This window comes from Salpingoeca rosetta (genome assembly GCF_000188695.1).
Source record: "Salpingoeca rosetta unplaced genomic scaffold supercont1.4, whole genome shotgun sequence".
Lineage (NCBI taxonomy): Eukaryota > Choanoflagellata > Craspedida > Salpingoecidae > Salpingoeca > Salpingoeca rosetta.
In genome coordinates, this window is record NW_004754930.1 from 1308460 (window position 1) to 1325264 (window position 16805).

General features: G+C 56.0%; 5 protein-coding genes across 5 annotated transcripts; 2 read left to right on the forward strand and 3 right to left on the reverse strand.

The window, feature by feature from the left end:
* The first annotated feature begins 7 nt into the window (after positions 1-7).
* On the forward strand, positions 8-3176 carry PTSG_01362 (glucokinase regulatory protein). The gene is made up of 3 exons (XM_004997277.1): positions 8-2194; positions 2380-2505; positions 2680-3176. The coding sequence occupies exons 1-3, from the start codon at positions 80-82 to the stop codon at positions 2857-2859; spliced, it is 2421 nt and encodes an 806-aa protein (XP_004997334.1). The 5' UTR covers positions 8-79; the 3' UTR covers positions 2860-3176.
* Positions 3177-3525: 349 nt separating this feature from the next.
* On the reverse strand, positions 3526-3984 carry PTSG_01363 (uncharacterized protein; the record flags this gene model as incomplete). The annotated part of the gene is made up of 1 exon (XM_004997278.1): positions 3526-3984. One exon carries the CDS (start codon positions 3982-3984, stop codon positions 3526-3528), a length of 459 nt encoding a protein of 152 aa, XP_004997335.1.
* A 144-nt stretch (positions 3985-4128) lies between these two features.
* On the reverse strand, positions 4129-9943 carry PTSG_01364 (uncharacterized protein; the record flags this gene model as incomplete). The annotated part of the gene is made up of 16 exons (XM_004997279.1): positions 9057-9943; positions 8646-8777; positions 8172-8370; positions 7842-7929; positions 7462-7611; positions 7267-7348; positions 6934-7027; positions 6641-6707; positions 6353-6432; positions 6046-6092; positions 5706-5785; positions 5437-5549; positions 5138-5184; positions 4784-4918; positions 4290-4391; positions 4129-4149 (listed from the first exon to the last, which is right to left on the reverse strand). Exons 1-16 carry the CDS (start codon positions 9837-9839, stop codon positions 4129-4131), a joined length of 2220 nt encoding a protein of 739 aa, XP_004997336.1. The 5' UTR covers positions 9840-9943.
* Positions 9942-14468, forward strand: PTSG_01365 (uncharacterized protein). Its single transcript, XM_004997280.1, has 14 exons — positions 9942-10120; positions 10365-10486; positions 10742-10855; positions 11057-11193; positions 11447-11562; positions 11715-11767; positions 12008-12151; positions 12349-12471; positions 12639-12702; positions 12840-12889; positions 13129-13182; positions 13358-13417; positions 13580-14008; positions 14158-14468. Exons 1-14 carry the CDS (start codon positions 10036-10038, stop codon positions 14308-14310), a joined length of 1704 nt encoding a protein of 567 aa, XP_004997337.1. The 5' UTR covers positions 9942-10035; the 3' UTR covers positions 14311-14468.
* Positions 14396-16751, reverse strand: PTSG_01366 (tubulovesicle-associated protein). Its single transcript, XM_004997281.1, has 7 exons — positions 16676-16751; positions 16339-16454; positions 15920-16115; positions 15562-15755; positions 15254-15334; positions 14979-15055; positions 14396-14855 (listed from the first exon to the last, which is right to left on the reverse strand). The coding sequence occupies exons 2-7, from the start codon at positions 16373-16375 to the stop codon at positions 14796-14798; spliced, it is 645 nt and encodes a 214-aa protein (XP_004997338.1). The 5' UTR covers positions 16376-16454; positions 16676-16751; the 3' UTR covers positions 14396-14795.
* Positions 16752-16805: the final 54 nt, after the last annotated feature.

A 16805-nucleotide genomic window follows, 5' to 3' on the forward strand; every position in this document is an offset into this window, starting at 1 on the left:
CTACCCACACCAACAAGCCAACAAGGTCACATCACAAAGCACACACCGTCAGCCATCACACACAAGCAACAGCGCGAAGATGAGCAAGTCCGTGACGGAGACCAGCAATGAGCTGACGGATGGGCTGGACATGGCAAGCCCGGAGCAGATTGTGCGCTTGCTGCGTCAGGCTGATGCGCAGATGTTCAGTGGGTGGCGCGAATTCCCAGGCATCAATGACACCTCCACTATCGACACCATGGCGGAGCTTGCTGAGGTCGCTTCCACCATCCTTGCCGCCTCACCGCACACCAAGCCCGCGCGGCGGACAGCAGCCAAGGGGCAGGGCTTCAAGCTGTCGGCGTCTGCAAACACCTCTGCCAAGGCCACGTCCCCGATGACGTGCGTGCACTCGCCGACTCTTGCTGCGTCCGTGTACGCGACATCAAGGGTCGTCATCACTGGCAGCGGCACGTCTGGTCGCATGGCCTTCTTCATCTGCCGCGCCTTCAATGAGATGATGCTGCGGTCCGGCCGCGCCCCTTGCTTTGAGTACCTGCATGCAGGAGAAGATCCGGCCCTGTTCGTGTCGCGGGAGGCTCCCGAGGACAACTGGCAGCTGGCGCAGCGCCGCCTGGCAGAGGTCATGTCCCGCTCCGAGCGCATCATGCTCGTCGGCATCACGTGCGGCCTCTCGGCCCCGTTTGTCGCCAGCCAGCTCGAGTATGCCATGGGCTTCCTCAACTCCAAGGTGCACGCCGTGGCCCTGCTCGGATTCAACCCCGTGGAGCGCGCACGCAACGCGCCCGTCGAGGGCTGGCACCGCACGGTCGCCGACGTCGTGCAGGAGATGGCACGGCGCAGGGCGGAGGGCGAGCCCTGCTTCATCCTCAACCCCGTCGTTGGACCAGAGGCCGTCACAGGGTCCACGCGCATGAAGGGCGGTTCGGCCACCAAGTTCCTGCTGGAGATTGTGTTTGAGCGGGCGTTTGTGGCCATGGCTGCCAACGTGGCGACACCTGGCCCGTCCACGCCGTCAACACCGGAAACCCGGCGCCGTGGCAGCCGCGACTGCAGGGCGGATCGGCGCACGCACTCGCCATCGCCAGCCCGCGCAACAAGCGGCGCAGTCTCGTCATCATCACAGGAGACCGCTACCGTGGACTCGGCCACCGCAGCAACGACGACGCCGACGACAGTACCAGCCGAGCCAGCAGCCACGGCAGCCACTGCACCAACGGCAGCCACGGCAGAACAAGGGTCCTCCAACAACCATCACACCCTGCAGAGCATCCTGTTCCCGTTCCTGCGTCGCCACCACCAGCAGCACCATCACCGCCACCACCAGCGCCACCATCACCGCCGCACTGGCAGCGCCACATCGTCACCCGACAGCCAACAGCAGCAGCAGCAGCAGTCGCAGCTGTGCGAGGGCGGGTGTCTTGGACGCGCCAGCATCAGCGCTCTCCTGATGAACTATGAGGCAGCGGTGCGCGCCACGTATCTTTCGCTTGTCGATATTGCCACTGTTGTTGCCATGGGAGCTGAGGCCCTGAGCAAGGGCGGGCACATCTACTACCTCGGCCGCAACTCATATGGCCTTGCCGCCGTGATTGACGCGAGCGAGTGCCAGCCCACGTACAATGCGCGCTTCGAGGATGTGCGTGCGTTCCTGTGTGGCGGGTATGCGACGCTGCGCAACGTGCAGGGCGACCTGTCGTCCCACTCGCGTGACTTCCGCCTCGGTTGGTGCCACTTCGGCGAGGACATTGTGCCGACGCTGACTTCACACGACCTCGTCGTTGTCGTGGATGGCGCGTACACGTGTGCAGACACGCCGGCGGCGATGGAGGACGAGAAGCTGCTGCCGTCCATCCTGACGGACGTCAAGGCCAAGGGCGCCGCGCTCGTTGCAGCCGTGGTCGGTGATGTGCAGTGCAAGGCCACCTCCCACCCGGTCTACGCATCATCGTCATCATCATCATCACCATCATCATCGTCATCATCGCCTGTGGATGAGGTGTTACAGCAGGAGTTGTCGAGCCCACAGCGTTTTGATTTTGTTCTGCGCGTGGATCTGCAGCACGTGGCGTTTGATACGCTCCCCATCCCCGTGTTTGCTGAAATTGCGATGAAGCTCGTTCTAAACGCAATTACAACAGGCGCGTTTGTCCTCACGGGCAAAGTCATGAAGAACCGCATGATCGACCTGCAGGTACTTTCGTTTTGCGTGTGCGTGTGTGTGTGTTTGCGTGTGTGTATGTGTGTGTTTGCGTGTGTATGTGTGTGTGTGTGTGTTTGCGTGTGTGGGTGGGGGACTGAGCTTTCCTGAAGCAATCTACACCCGGTTCAACTGCGACCGTCTGTCACTCACGTCTGGTCGATGCCTCGTGGCGACAGGTGAGCAACAACAAGTTGTTCTTCCGCTCGCTGGGAATCATCCAGGAGTTTTCGGGCGTGAGCGAAACACACGCGCGCACCGCTCTCCTCCGCTCCATTTACGACTGCACAGACGTCTCAAAGGAGGTGTGTGTGTGTGTGTGTGTGTGTGTGTGTGTGTGTGTGTGTGTGTGTGTGTGTGTGTGTGTGTGTTGGTACGAATCAATTGTGGCGTCACTGTTCATGGTCTTGTTTGCTCACGGGCGCCAATGTTACCATCGTCCACGTGCGTGTGTGCATGCGTTCATGTGTGGCCGTCAGGTGTGTGATGCGCCCATCAGCCAGCACATCCGCAGCGCCGTCGCTGCTGCCCAGGCCGCCCATCGCGTCGTCCCAACAGCGGTCGTTCTCGCGTCCCAGCCCGATCTCTCCCCAGACGCAGCGAGGAAGCTGCTGGCTGCACACCCCATTGTCGCACACGCCCTCAGCGAACTCAACTAGGCATGTGAAGCACTCTCTGTAGTTTTGTTTGTTTGTGTCTGTGTCTGTGTGTGTGTGTCTGTGTGTGTGTGTGTGTCTGTATTCGTGCGCAATTTCCAGAGTGAACCTCTTTTTCTCCTTGCGCGTGTCTGTATGTCTCTCTGTGCGCATGCTTCTCCCTGTGTGTGCTGTGTGATGGATTAGGGCTTTGCATCGAAACTACACTTTGATTGTCTGCCGACATCGGTTTGCGTTTGTGCACGTGCGGTTTTGGATGTGGGAATGAACAAACATGTCAAACATAGCCAAGACAAGCGATGCACGTATGAACACTGTGGGAAGGAAGGAACGAAAGGAGGGGAGCGAATTGTCAGCGTGCAATGCAGCCACAGGATGTTCGATTAAACACACATGAAATGAATGGGGTGGGATTGAGAGCGGAAACAACGGACCAGTCCGCGCGAAGAAAAGCGAAAGCGCGAGCGAGGAGAGGGGAGGGGGGCAATGCAAGCCAAGAAGGAACGGAACTTACAGTGCAAGTTTATACACGCACAGGTGCATTGGTTCACAGTTACACAGACACACCTGCAAACAAACACCTACAAACACACACACACACACACACACACACACACACACACACACACACACACACACACACACACACACACACACACACACACACACTCAGGGGGCCCTGCCCGGCCACGGGAGGTCCGAGTCGCGTCGCGTTGGTGTTCCCGGCGGTGTCGATCTGTTGGTGCCGCTGCTCGCGCGTGTGTTCGCCAGGCGCATGCGATGCCAGGACACCGCTGTTGGCGTGCGCGGGCGCGTCTGCTGGGACTCGGGCGGCATGTGCAGTGGCGAGCCGAACGATACCGACGCGGACGCACCCACCGGGTGCGACGATGATGACGACGACGACGACGATGGTGGCGGAACGTCGTGCTGCTGTTGGTGTTGTTCTTGCTGTTGGTGTGTTGGCGGCGGGGCGTGTGCTGACGGGTGCATGGTTGCGTTGAGCGGGCTGGTGGATCGCTGCCCTGCAACGGTCTGCCGCGACGTGGATGTGCTGAGTGGGGGAAGACGAACGGGCGGCAGTGACACCATGGATGGCGGCTGGCTGCGGCGGCCGAGTGTGTTCATCGGATACCACGCCCCCGCGTGCTTACTCGAGAACCCCTCTGCAAACGATGTGCCGTGATGGTGGTCGTGTGGGTAGGGTGTAGCAGTGTGGTTGCGGGGTGAATAACAGAGTCACATGCGCAAACACTAGCCAGAAGCATTCCATCAGCGACTGTAGACATTGGCCTATGATGAGTACACACACACACACACACACACACAATCAGTACACGCACGCACACAATCAGTACACGCACGCACACGTACACACACACACACACACACAAACACACACACAAACACACAAGCATCCACAACTGCCTCACCTGTGCCTTGATTTCTCTGTCGCGCTCGCCCTGGACCTTATCTGACAGCTCCTGTCGCCGCTTCACGCTCTCGCGCGCGTATTCCACCAGCCGTTGCAGAAACTGATGCGCATGTGTGTGCATGAAATGAGGTGGAGTGAACAACAACAACAACAACAACAACAACAACAACAACAACAACAACAACAACAACAACAACAACAACAACAACAACAACAACAACAACAACAACAACAACAACAACAACAACAACAACAACAACAACAACAACAACAACAACAACAACAACAACAACAACAACAACAACAACAACAACAACAACAACAACAACAACAACAACAACAACAAAGAAGGCAATGCCCGCGATGGTGTTCAGGAGTGATGTGTTGTGGTGGAATCATCCGGTTGTCAAAATCAAGTGATGATCACAGTCAGCACAAAACCACTTAGTCTCAATGCCTGCAGGCAATCATGTTATGTTTCTTTCAACGTACCGGGCTGTTGAATCGTGGTCGTGGTGGGCGGTATCGCCTTTGGAATCCAGCAGAGCCGCCAGTGTCAACTGGCACCTCAACATACTTCTCCACCACCTTCACCCGCTCAACAATCTTCTCAACAATCTTCTCAACCTGGTCGTGCGGTGTGTGTGTGTGTGTGTGTGTGTGTGTGTGTGTGTGTGTGTGTGTGTGTGTGTGTGTGGTAATGCATGAATAAGCAAGCTTAAGGCACCTGCCATCACACACACACACACATGATGAACACGCGAAAAGCACTTCTGACATTCAACTCCAGCCCTCCCACTCGATCGCAAGAAGCAGCGTGTGCTGCCGCGTCTGTTGGGATCTCACCTCCACGAGTTTCTCCACTTCCTTCTCAATCACAACCGGCTCCGGCTCTGCACCGCAAACGCAGCCGTTGTTCACACACACACACACACACACACACACACACACACAAGTACACAGACAGACACACACACACACACAAGGACACAGGAGTAACCATTGCGTACATGTGAGTTGTGAGGCTAACATGCAACTGACGGTGCAACGCAAAAACAGGGGCACCTTGATAGAGTGCGTGTATGTGCACATGTCAGTTGAACATGGATGAAGCGCTGTTGAGAAGAGTTGAACGATGAACGCACCAGGCATTGGGTCTGTCTGCATGCCCGATGTCTGGGTGTTATCTGCTTTGTGCTCTTTGCTCTTCGCTTCCTCAAGCGCAAGCTTCTCTGCAACGAGCTCCTCAATGCGTGCACTGGAGACGGCGGTATGTGCGCGTGAGTTTGAAGCGGTGTCAGCACGTGGCACTCGCATCGACACAGGAACAGACACGCATCCACATTCACATGTACACAGATGCACACATGCGCATGTATGCGCGCATCAACACACTGCACACTCGATGACTCACTCGTATTGGTGCTGGAGGGCTTGCAGTTGTCTTGTGTGCAATAGCGTGAGCTCAAGCATCTCTTGCATCGTAAACGTGGCCTGTGAGTCATTGAGGGCAAGAAAGGAACAGGGGGAGAGGGTGTGTGCGTGTGTGTGTGAGTGAGCGATTGAGAGAGAGAGTGTGTGTGCGTGTGAGTGAATGCGTGTGTGTGTGAGTGAGCGAGTGAGTGAGAGAGAGTGTGTGTGTGTGAGTGATTGAGCACACAGATTCAGGCAGATGCACACACAAAGAGTAAGAGAAAGAGACACAGACATGAGCAAACACATGCACGCACACACGCGCGCAATATGTGCCGCACCTCTCTGAGATCCTCCGAATTGACATCCAGGAGTTCAAACAGCCCATCTGCGGGACGTGACGTGACGTGATGCGACGTGATACAACGTAATGTAGTTGTTGGTGGGCGTGAGCGCAGTGCAGTGTCGACCACATGACAATAGAAAGAGAAACGCAGAACGCCGAGCACTGCCGAGCAGGAGGCACCAGTGTCGTGTTGTGCATGCGTGCGTGTGTGCGTGTGTGTGTGTGTGTGTGTGTGTGTGTGTGTGTGTGTGTGTGTGTGTGTGTGTGTGTGTGTGTGTGTGTGTGTGTGTGCTGTGACTAACTTGCAATGTCCACCTCCTGCCGCATGGCCTCTGCGCTCTGGCGATGGCCGTCGTCATCCTGGTCAAGATTGTTCTTCACCCTGGTCGCGTGCATGCAGTGAAGTGCGAGGTTTAGCATGCAACGCGAAGCGAAACAACCGTACACGACCCAAAACCAAGGCACGCGAATACGTGCGAACGCATTCGCAAACACACTCACACACGCACACACACATACGCATACACATACACATACACATACACACCCAGCAACAGCCGTGCGGGCGTCACAGCGACGCTGCGTATCACCTGTTTCGTCTCAGGGGCCTCCTCTTCTCCCCCTCGAACTTGGGTGTCATCATCTCAATTTGCGCGTCTGGTGGCGGTGCGAGAATAGTTGAGGTGTTTGGCGATGAAATAAGCGATATGCGTGCAGCTTGTGGTGGTAGTTATCCAACTGTATTAGTGTTGAATGGCGATTGTCGCGCACGCATCAGTGACACCAAACACACACACCCATCCCACACCCTCCGTGCCACCACCATGTCACCATGACCAGTGCCAGCGCCTCCACCGCTTCGTCATCACCATCGCCACCACACCTGAGAGCGGGGTGTGCGATGCTGCGATTGTGAGGCGAAGAAACGACGGGCAGCGCCCGGCACCGGCCTCCTCCGCAAACGCGGCCATGGCAGCCTGGTAGTTGTGGTTGTGGTGGTGATGGTAGGCGTAGTGGGCGGGGGGGGCAAGAATGGGGGTGACGATGATCGCGGCCGTGGCAGTGGCGATTCACAGGAGAAATCATTGTCGGCAACGCGCATATGCACACACATGCACGGATACACACAGATGCACACAGATGCACACATTTGCACGCACACGCCCGCGTGCATGCTCACACACACACACACACATTCATGCAAATGTAGACTCACGGTGGTCCGAAGAGACATGCTGATTGTTGCGCTCACGAATGTTGTTCGTGTTGTCATGGAGCCGTCATCACACTTGAGTGTGCTGTGCACATACCCACAAGCGAAGATAAGTCCATTTTCGTGCAAGCAACAAGCACACAAACACACACACACACACACAAACAAACACAAACAAACACAACTGTACACACATACCAAGATGTGGTTGCGTGGATTGATTCAAGGAGAGCGCGTGCCGTTGTTGTTCCCGTTGCCACAAGCTCCGCCTCCTCAAATCCGGTGAACACACGCACTTCCACCACATCCTGCACGAACAAGCCCTGCAGCTCCAATTCTCCGCCAACACTGATCGTGCACATGGCGACGGCAGCGCAAACATGCAGCAGGTGTGTGTATGTGTGTGTATATACGCGTGTCGTCGTGTCGGCAGTGAGCAATCTTGGGCCTGACAATGTGGCAGACACGTGGGTGAAGCACCAATTAAGTATGTTTTGGCCAACAGTCCCTCCACATCACGCAACATCTGCTGGGACCACATCACACCACATCTGCTGCCACCGCATGCCAGCACGTACAAGAGCGAGTCGCCTGTGTACAGAGCGTCGGCAACGCGAATGCGTTGGGTGTCCTTTGCATCGGACGTGATCGACGGGCGCACAACAGCTGGAACCAGGGCGAGTTGGAGGATGTCAGCAAATAGAGTCATGTAGGAGCACATGGACAGCAGCGCAAGCAAAAGTTGGTCAAACATGTACAGACAAACAGACAACGTAGCCGACACACAGACACAGCACAAATACAAACACACAGCACACACACACACACACAGCACAAATACACACACAGCACAAATACAAACACACAGCACAAATACAAACACACAGCACAAATACACACACACACACCTTCGATGCTAATGTCTGGCAGTAGCACATCTGCAAATCCGGAGATGTGGATGAGGTGCACATGTGTGACTGCAGAGTCTTCACCAATGTCAACCTGCTCCTCATTGTCTGCATCGCCGCCCCCGTTGCTTGCAGGCAAATCGTTGCCAGCAGACCGCGACTTGTTGACGGCAATGGCTTTGGACACCGCGCTCAGCACCTGACGGGCGTGTTTGACAATGGAACAAGAAGATGTGCAGCGAAGAGACGTGCAGCGATGTGAAGCGTATAGCAACGTTACTTGCTGCCGTTATACGCAGGTAGATGTGCACACACAAATGGAAAATACTCACATGGAAGACACACGAAGCCCGCCGTGCACACACGCACACACACACACACGCACACAGACACACGCACACAGACACACGCACACAGACACACACACACACGCAAACAAACACAGACACACACACACACCAGCGTGAACCTCACCTCATTGGGGGCCTCAGTACCCGGTGGTTTGAGCAGTTGGACCTGACAGGCAGCGCTGGCCACAGGCTTCTTCAGCAGCGCTTTGTCAAGACGCGTTTGAAGGTCGTCGCGTGTCTGCATCAGCGACCTCACCTGGAGCGGGGAGCAAAGGCGTGGGGGGGGGACCACAGGGTGCAAGCATCAGCAGAGCCACAGGCAGGCAGGCAGGCAGGCAGGCAGGCAGGAAACACACAGAGCAAGGCAAGGGGGCCAGACACAGAGACACCCAACGCGAATGCAGACAGACAGACAGACAGATACACATCAAACACACACATACACACACGCAGACGCAGCACGCACACACACGCACACACACACACAGAAACACACCAAACACACATCTAGACACAGACGCACGCAAGTGCCCACCTCCGACTTGAGCTGGAGGATTTCCTGCTGCATGCGTTCGCGCTCTGCCTGGCGTCGCTCAGCTGCAACCAAGATGTTGGGCCGGGTTTCCCGCCGGCTGGTGGGTTTGAGCGGTGGTCGCCGGCGCCGGCGCCCGTTCGTGTCACCAGGTAAATCGTCACCAATGCTGTCAAGGTCGTCGTCGTCTTCATCGTCGTCGTCGTCGCCGTCATCAAAGTGGATGTGCTCGCCCTTCTCGGCTGCTTGACGGAACGATTCAATGAGGAATTTCCACCGCCGCCCGTGGCGCTGGTTTGTCATGGATTTGGCAAAGAGGCGCTCCCACAGCATGTGCAGGCGCTCCTCCTTCATGCGCTCAAGGTCGGCCCCGGTTGTCTGCAGCTGTGACAGCGCGAGCTGCAGCTGGCGGTGATGTTCGGCGTACGACTGATGCAGTTTCGCCAGGACGGAGCCCTTTTCCTCCCACGGCTTGGCATACAGCGCGACGAGCCGCGACAACTCATACAGCGGCGGGTGCAAGCTCGATGATGCTCGCAGCAGCCGCCCGGAGATGACCATGATGTGCATGGAGAGCGGTCGCGGCAGGGACGAGTCCTTGATGGCGTCGCGCAGCTTGTGCAGCTGATCTGCGGCCACGTCCACCGCCTCCAAGCCACGCAAGCATTCCTCCGTTAAGGCTTGGAAGTCCACGGCTTGTTGCTTTCTCTCCATCACCTGCCCACCACCTCCTCGCTTCGGCACACTCCTTGAATCCCCGCCAGCAGCACCAGCAGTCCTGTGCATCCTCCACTGCTGCTCACTTGCTTGCTCGCTCGCTCGTTTTGTTGTCTTGTTCGCTGGCTGTCGTTGGCGACGGCCGCTTCGACTGAATTCAGTCTGTACCTAGCGACAGCATTAAATACAACGGCGGTCGACCCGAGCAGCAGCAGCAAACGAACCAAACCACGTGTTTGCACAACCACCTGCCCGCACTGTCATCATGAGCGAGGTGGCCGTCCTCAGTCGAGCTGTGCCCACGAGCGATGGCAAGGGCATCAGCATCAATGTGTGGAACCAATCCAACGGTGAGCAGTCGTTGCATTCGGCTGGGTTGTGTCTGTCTGTCTGTGTGAGTGTGTGTGTCTGTGTGTGTGCATGTGTGCGCACGTGTGTCTGCGTGTGCGTGTGTGTGTGTGTGTGTGCACGCGCGCGTGGATGTGTGTGTCTGTGTGTGTATGTGTGCGTATGTGTGTGCGTGCACTGCCGGCTGCATACGCTCTGTGCTACGTGTGCGGGACTCACGCGCGCAAACACGCATACTCGTGGTAGGATCATACCTGAAGGTGTTCCTGTCGGGACTGTGCGCGCCACGCACAGTCGTGCCCTTGAAGCAGTTCCTTGTGGCCTCACAAGCTGAGAAAGGTGCAATCATCTTCTGGAGATGGAATCAGGTAGGGTGGGCAGATGAGGCGTGCGCTGACGCTTCAATTCGCAAGAGCATCACTTATACGCACGCACATGTGCACACACACACACACATGCACGCACACATGCGCCACTCACACAAACATTCACGAACAAATGCACGCACGCATGCATACACTCGCTTGCACGTACAAAACGCAAATGCGCGCACTCATACATACACGCGTACATGCACTGATTTACTCTGCCTCCTTGTCATCATGGCTTCGTTACTTGAATAGGACAAGCCTGTGATTAGGATCCCGATGTCCGAGCGCATCACTGGTCTGGCCTGTACACAAAATGCACAGCTGTGCTTTGGAGGCTCTGCTCAAGGCACCTTGTTCGTCTGGCAGGTGCGCGTAACGGCTGTGGTTCATGAGAACAACACCGGCACTGTGTAACTCCCTGCGCCAGCTCATACCTGGCCCCTTGCGTCTCTAACCCACATCTGTATTCTGCTGCTCCCGTAACACCGTGCTTCCACGTGTTTTCTGCGCTTTTGGCGGGGGGCTAACGTGCTCCTTTCCCCAACCTTGATCACCATGCTCTCGCAGATCACCACGGGAAAGCTGTTGTGTCGCATCAACGCTGCACATTACAGGGGCATCAGCCAATGCAGCCTGACATCGGATGACTCTCACCTCGTCACTGCAGGCGAGGACGGCATCGTTCGCGTCTGGTCCGTCGCCAGGTCGGTCCGCACAGAGACAGAGAGAGAGAGTGTGTGTGTGTGTGTGTGTGTGTGTGCGTGTGAGTGCGTGTGTGTGTTTGACGTGCTCGCGCACATGATCTTCTTGACACTCGCCAGAAGATGCAAGCTTGTAAATGTCCATCCGTGCGATCTCACCTCTATGTACCATTCCCATACTACACACACCATACACCACACACACACACACACACACTGCACACACCACACACACCTCAAACAACTCGCACGGTAGCCTGGTGAGCGCGGCGCCTGCGAATCGAGGGCAGTCGATGCTGGCGCAGACAAAGAAACCGCTGCACACCCTCCACAAACACACGCTCGCCGTCTCCTCCATGTGCATCAGCAAAAGTGCGTGGCGTGTGTCAAGGCACAGGCCTGCTGATTGATCCTGCACTGCTGCCTCTTGTTCTCGTTCCGTTGAAACTGCAGCATTCTTGTGCCATCCTCCTCACCTGAACCACATCTCCACATGTGCCATCAACCTCATTGCCCATCTCTAGCACTTTGCTCACTTGCGCGTGTGTTCACTGGCGGCCATGACCGCGCCTGTCACGTAAGCGACGCGTGTGGCTGCAAAGTGTCGGGTGCTGCGCGATCTGGCGACTGCTCTTGCCCGAACATAGCTTGCACTTTCCCCACCAAACACATACAAATGCACACACGCACACGCGCGCACACATGCACACGCATACACGCGCACACACACACGCACATGCATGCACACGCACACATGCGTGCACGCAAGTGTTAACCTCACCATCCCCGTGTTTCTCCCCTTGATCGTGTGCTGCAGATCTGGGAGCTGTCGACTGGGGAGCTGCTCGGATCGCTGACGTTTGAGGACGAGGTGACGTCGCTCGCCCTCGATCCCGCTGAGACGTTTCTCTACGTCGGTCTCGCAAACGGCGTCATCCACCGTATCTGCCTCCATGACACGGTGAGCTGATGCAAACGCGCTTATGCTCCTTGTTGTTGGCGGGTTTGCTACAATTTGTTCGTTGTGCCTCCCTTGACGTGTCAACATGCAGCAAACACACACACACACACACACACACACACACACACACACACACAGACACAGACACAGACACACACAAAACTAACCCCATCCTCCCCCCTCTGTGGGCTCTGTAGAGCATCGAGGCGAGCACGGGTCTGCTGCTTGCGGAATCGCAACAGAAAGTGGCTGCACACCAAGCTGCCGTCGCATCACTGGCCATCACCCACGATGCAACGGCTCTCGTCAGCTGCGGCGCCGTGAGTTGCCCATGCATGGTGGTGGCGATGGTGGTCGCGGTGGTGGCGTAAGAGGCAGTGAACCATGGTGTTCAACGGTTGCAACAAGACAGAAACCTGCACTGCCGCCCTCACGCACGCACACACGGGCTGACGTGGCTGTGAATTGTGCACCTTTGAATTGCCAGGACGGGATGCTGCGCGTGTGGGACACGGCGTCGTTTCAGGCAACGCGGACAGTGGCGGGGTCAGGTGAGACGAAAGCTAGATCATGTGTGGGTGCACACGCACGCACGCACGTATGAATTCCTTGCGCATTTCGTGCCATTTTGTTAGCTCATTCGATTGTGGCTGATTCACACTTCTGTACACCACACGCCACTGAACAGACACGTTCAACAACGTCGTGCTTGTGCCAAAACTCGTCCTGGACCAACCGGTATGATCGTGAGGGTGTGTGTGTGTGTGTGTTTGTGATGATGATGATGATGATGATGATGATGATGATGATGATGATGATGATGATGATGATGATGTGTGTGTGATGGAGTATTGACGGTACTTTGGGCACGTTCGTCGTGCCTCTGTTCAGAGATGAAAGCCCACAATACAGTGAGTGCATGTTCACATCTTCACCACACTGTGTGTGTGTGTGTGCTGTGTTTGTGATCATGGCAGGCGCGGCAAGATCCCGTGCGTGTGTTTGGCCGCGAAGTTCGTCCGTTTATCGAGGTGTGACAGCAGCTCAAACGCCCATTGTAATGCTCATGCATGCGTGCGCATGTGGTCGGCAAGTCATTCCTCATTCCCGCCCCGGCCTCCGACCCATTGCATGTCTGTCCAACCCATCTGCCTCACCACATCACACCACTTGACACCACTTGATACCACGTCACATTGTGTGCAGGCAACGACGGCGTCTGAGAAGATGCCAACTGTGCCCGTCGCCCTGCCGGCCAGAATGCAGGTGCAGCGCCCGTGCTGTGGCTCGTGACTTGAGCACTGTTTTTTTGCCCAACGGCAAAGGTTGTTTGAAACACACACACACACACATGTACGCATGTCTCGTACACTCTTGCTCACACAACCCTCCTCTCCTCCCCCCGCACACACACACACACACGTGTAGACGTCCCGCGATGAGCACATGCATGCGGCGGCGCATCGGCACGTGAACGCAACGGGGCGCGGAAGGACACACGCACACGACAGCAGCGACAAAGACGTGGAGAACGTCGGTGAGAGTGAGGGCAAGGCTGGCGGGGCCAAGCAGCAAGGTGGCGGGCAAACACAGAAGGCGAAGAAGGGAAAGAAGGGTGGTCACAAGGGCAAGAGCAACGCTACCAACCAGAGCAAAGGCAATGCTACCACAGACACTGCCAAGGACACCGACACAACCAACACCAGCACCAGCGCGAAAGAGGCAGCACCAGCGGAACAGACGCAGACGCATGGTGACGGGACACAGTCAAGCAACACAACGAAGCAGGAGGTGAACACGAAGCAACCCCAGAAGAGCAAAACCACAAGCACTGACGCCATTGCCCGTGCTCGTCAGGTGTGTGATGTGTGTGTGTGTGTGTGTGTGTGTGTGTGTGTGTGTGTGTGTGTGTGTGTGTGTGTGTGTGCGTGCGTTTCAACGCTTTGCTTCCATCACATACTGGCTGTTCGTCCACTCATGCTCACGACTGATGTGTGAATGTTCAGGCGATTGCGGCGGCGCGAGCGAACGGCGATGGCGATGAGCAGCAGAGCAAACGCGCCAAGTCTGCCGGCGACACCACAGCAACACCCCCGAGCGCAGGGAAGGGCAAGGGAAAGCGGCGACGGAAGAAGAACAAGGGCAAGGCAGGGAAGTAGTGGGGTGGTGCGTAATGGTTGTGATGATCCCGACTTCACATTGTTCTTCATGTGGTAAGTCCGTGTTGTTGATTGCATTCATGCCTTTTGTTTGGAAACAGAGCCGTGATTCTATTGTGGCCGAACCAAAACATCCATGCACGAAACCCAATGACAAGACACAATGTCTGCGCCGGCCACGAGCGACTGTTGACCAGTGCACAGATTGACAGCATCACCATGGACACGCACACACGCACACACGCACACACACATGCAAACAGCCAGCGCAAACACACGAGGAGATGATAACTGTGGGAAAGACCAACGAGTGAACAGGACTTACAAAAGACACATACACGCACGCATGCATGGATAGGTGAGGAGAACAGGTAGGAAGAGGGAAGGGGAGAACAAAGACAGACACGAGCGAACAGCACTTCAAGCGAACAAACAAGGCACACAACAACAAGGCCGGGGGAGGTAAGAATGAAACGCTTTTGCGCTCATGCGCAGCCACAGCCTCCTTTGCTTGTTTCCGTGGTCGACGAGTCCGTGGGTCCAACCTGCACGCAATTCAACAGAGGCACATGAATGCAATCGGTGTGTGTGTGTGTGTGTGTGTGTGTGTGTGTGTGTGTGTGTGTGTGTGTGTGATGTGTGGGAAAGATCACAATCGGTGAACGCACCACAATCGTGTCCGAGGGCGTGGTCTTGTCAGATTCGCCGGCCTTGATGCTGCGCTGTGACACGAGACGGTAGATGGCTGGACACAAACGCACGCACAAATGCACAATAAAACGTGGTCGGAAAGCACAATGGTCAGGCAAATAAATGCTCGAGAGTCGTAGCGGGGACCTGAAGGGCAGGTTGACGCGCTTCAGTTTCAGAACACACATACACACACACACACACACTCACACACACACTCTCTCTCACACAACTGCACACAACACACACTCACAGGTGAGAATGTTCTTGAACGCCTCTTCGACGTTTGTGGAGTCGAGTGCAGATGTCTCAATGAACGACAACGAGTTCTCCTCTGTGGTTGATACAAACCGGAGCACAGAGGCAAGTGCAAAGGGCGTACGTCGTCAGCGTTGACAAACGGAGCAAGTGCAGGGTGGCGGCATGGTCACACAATAACAACAATGAATCGTGAGCTTCAATAACTACAGCACGCACACGCACACGCACACGCACACGCACACGTACACGCACACGCACACGCACACGCACACGTACACGCACACGCACACGCACACGCACCGGCAAACTTCGTGGCCTCCTCCTTGGGCACGGCGCGAAGGTGCTTGAGATCGCTCTTGTTGCCAACGAGCATGATGACGATGTTGCTGTCTGCGTGATCACGGAGCTCCTTCAGCCATCGGGACACGTTCTCGTAGCTCGCATGCTTGGCAATGTCATACACCAGCAGTGCACCCACAGCGCCCCGGTAGTACCTGCAAGACAGGCGTAGACGGGCGTGCAGTCAAGAAGGTTGAGACGCGTGACGGAGCGGAATGAACAAGGATCTCACCGTCGCAACACATGGTAGCACGTCTTCTCACCTTGCCTCAACCCGACTTCACACCCAAACACACCCGCCTGCAACACAAAGACTCACGCGCTAGTGATGGCGCGGTATCGCTCCTGACCGGCTGTGTCCCAGATCTGTGCCTTGATGGTCTTGCCGTCCACCTCAATGCTGCGGGTGGCAAACTCGACGCCGATGGTGGACTTGGACTCGAGGTTGAACTCATTGCGCGTGAACCGGGACAGCAGGTTGGACTTGCCAACACCAGAGTCGCCAATCAGCACGACTGTTATTAAAGCAGGTGTGGGTCAGACATACATCATGAGGACGACTGACGACGATGGCCGTTCTTGGCTTGTCATGCATGACTCACACACGCGCGCACATGATTGTTTGTGTGTACACCACACCGCATTATCCACCCTGAGTACGCAAGCGCGCGCATACACACACACACACGCATATGGAGCTGCGCAACCCAGACCAAAGCCAGCGCCAAGAGAACTTACTCTTGAAAAGGAAGTCATACTCTTCTTCGCTTGACATGGCTGTTGGTTTGTGTGGCTTCCGGAGTTTCTTCGAATTGGACGCTTGCGAGCGATGTGGGGGAATGGGAAGGAAGCTGCTGCAGGATGGGATGCATGAAGGAGGCCAGGTAGGCAGGCAGTGTGAGGAAGAGAAGAGGAGACGAGGGTGACATGGAAGGAGGACAGGAAGGTGTGCAAAGCAAAGCAAGCAAGCAAGCAACAGAGGCGACCCAAACAAACCACACACACACACACACAACAAGAAGGAAGGCGAGCATGGATACAGACACCAGCGGTGGTGGGCGGTTGGCTTCCAGACCTGTTGTCGTGCTGTTTTGTGTGCGTCTCCTTTTCTCTTTCTTGCCACTCACACAGTCCACACACACACGTCAAGAAGAAGGCAAAAAAAAAATAAGTGGTGAAAAAATTGGACATTAAATCACCATCAT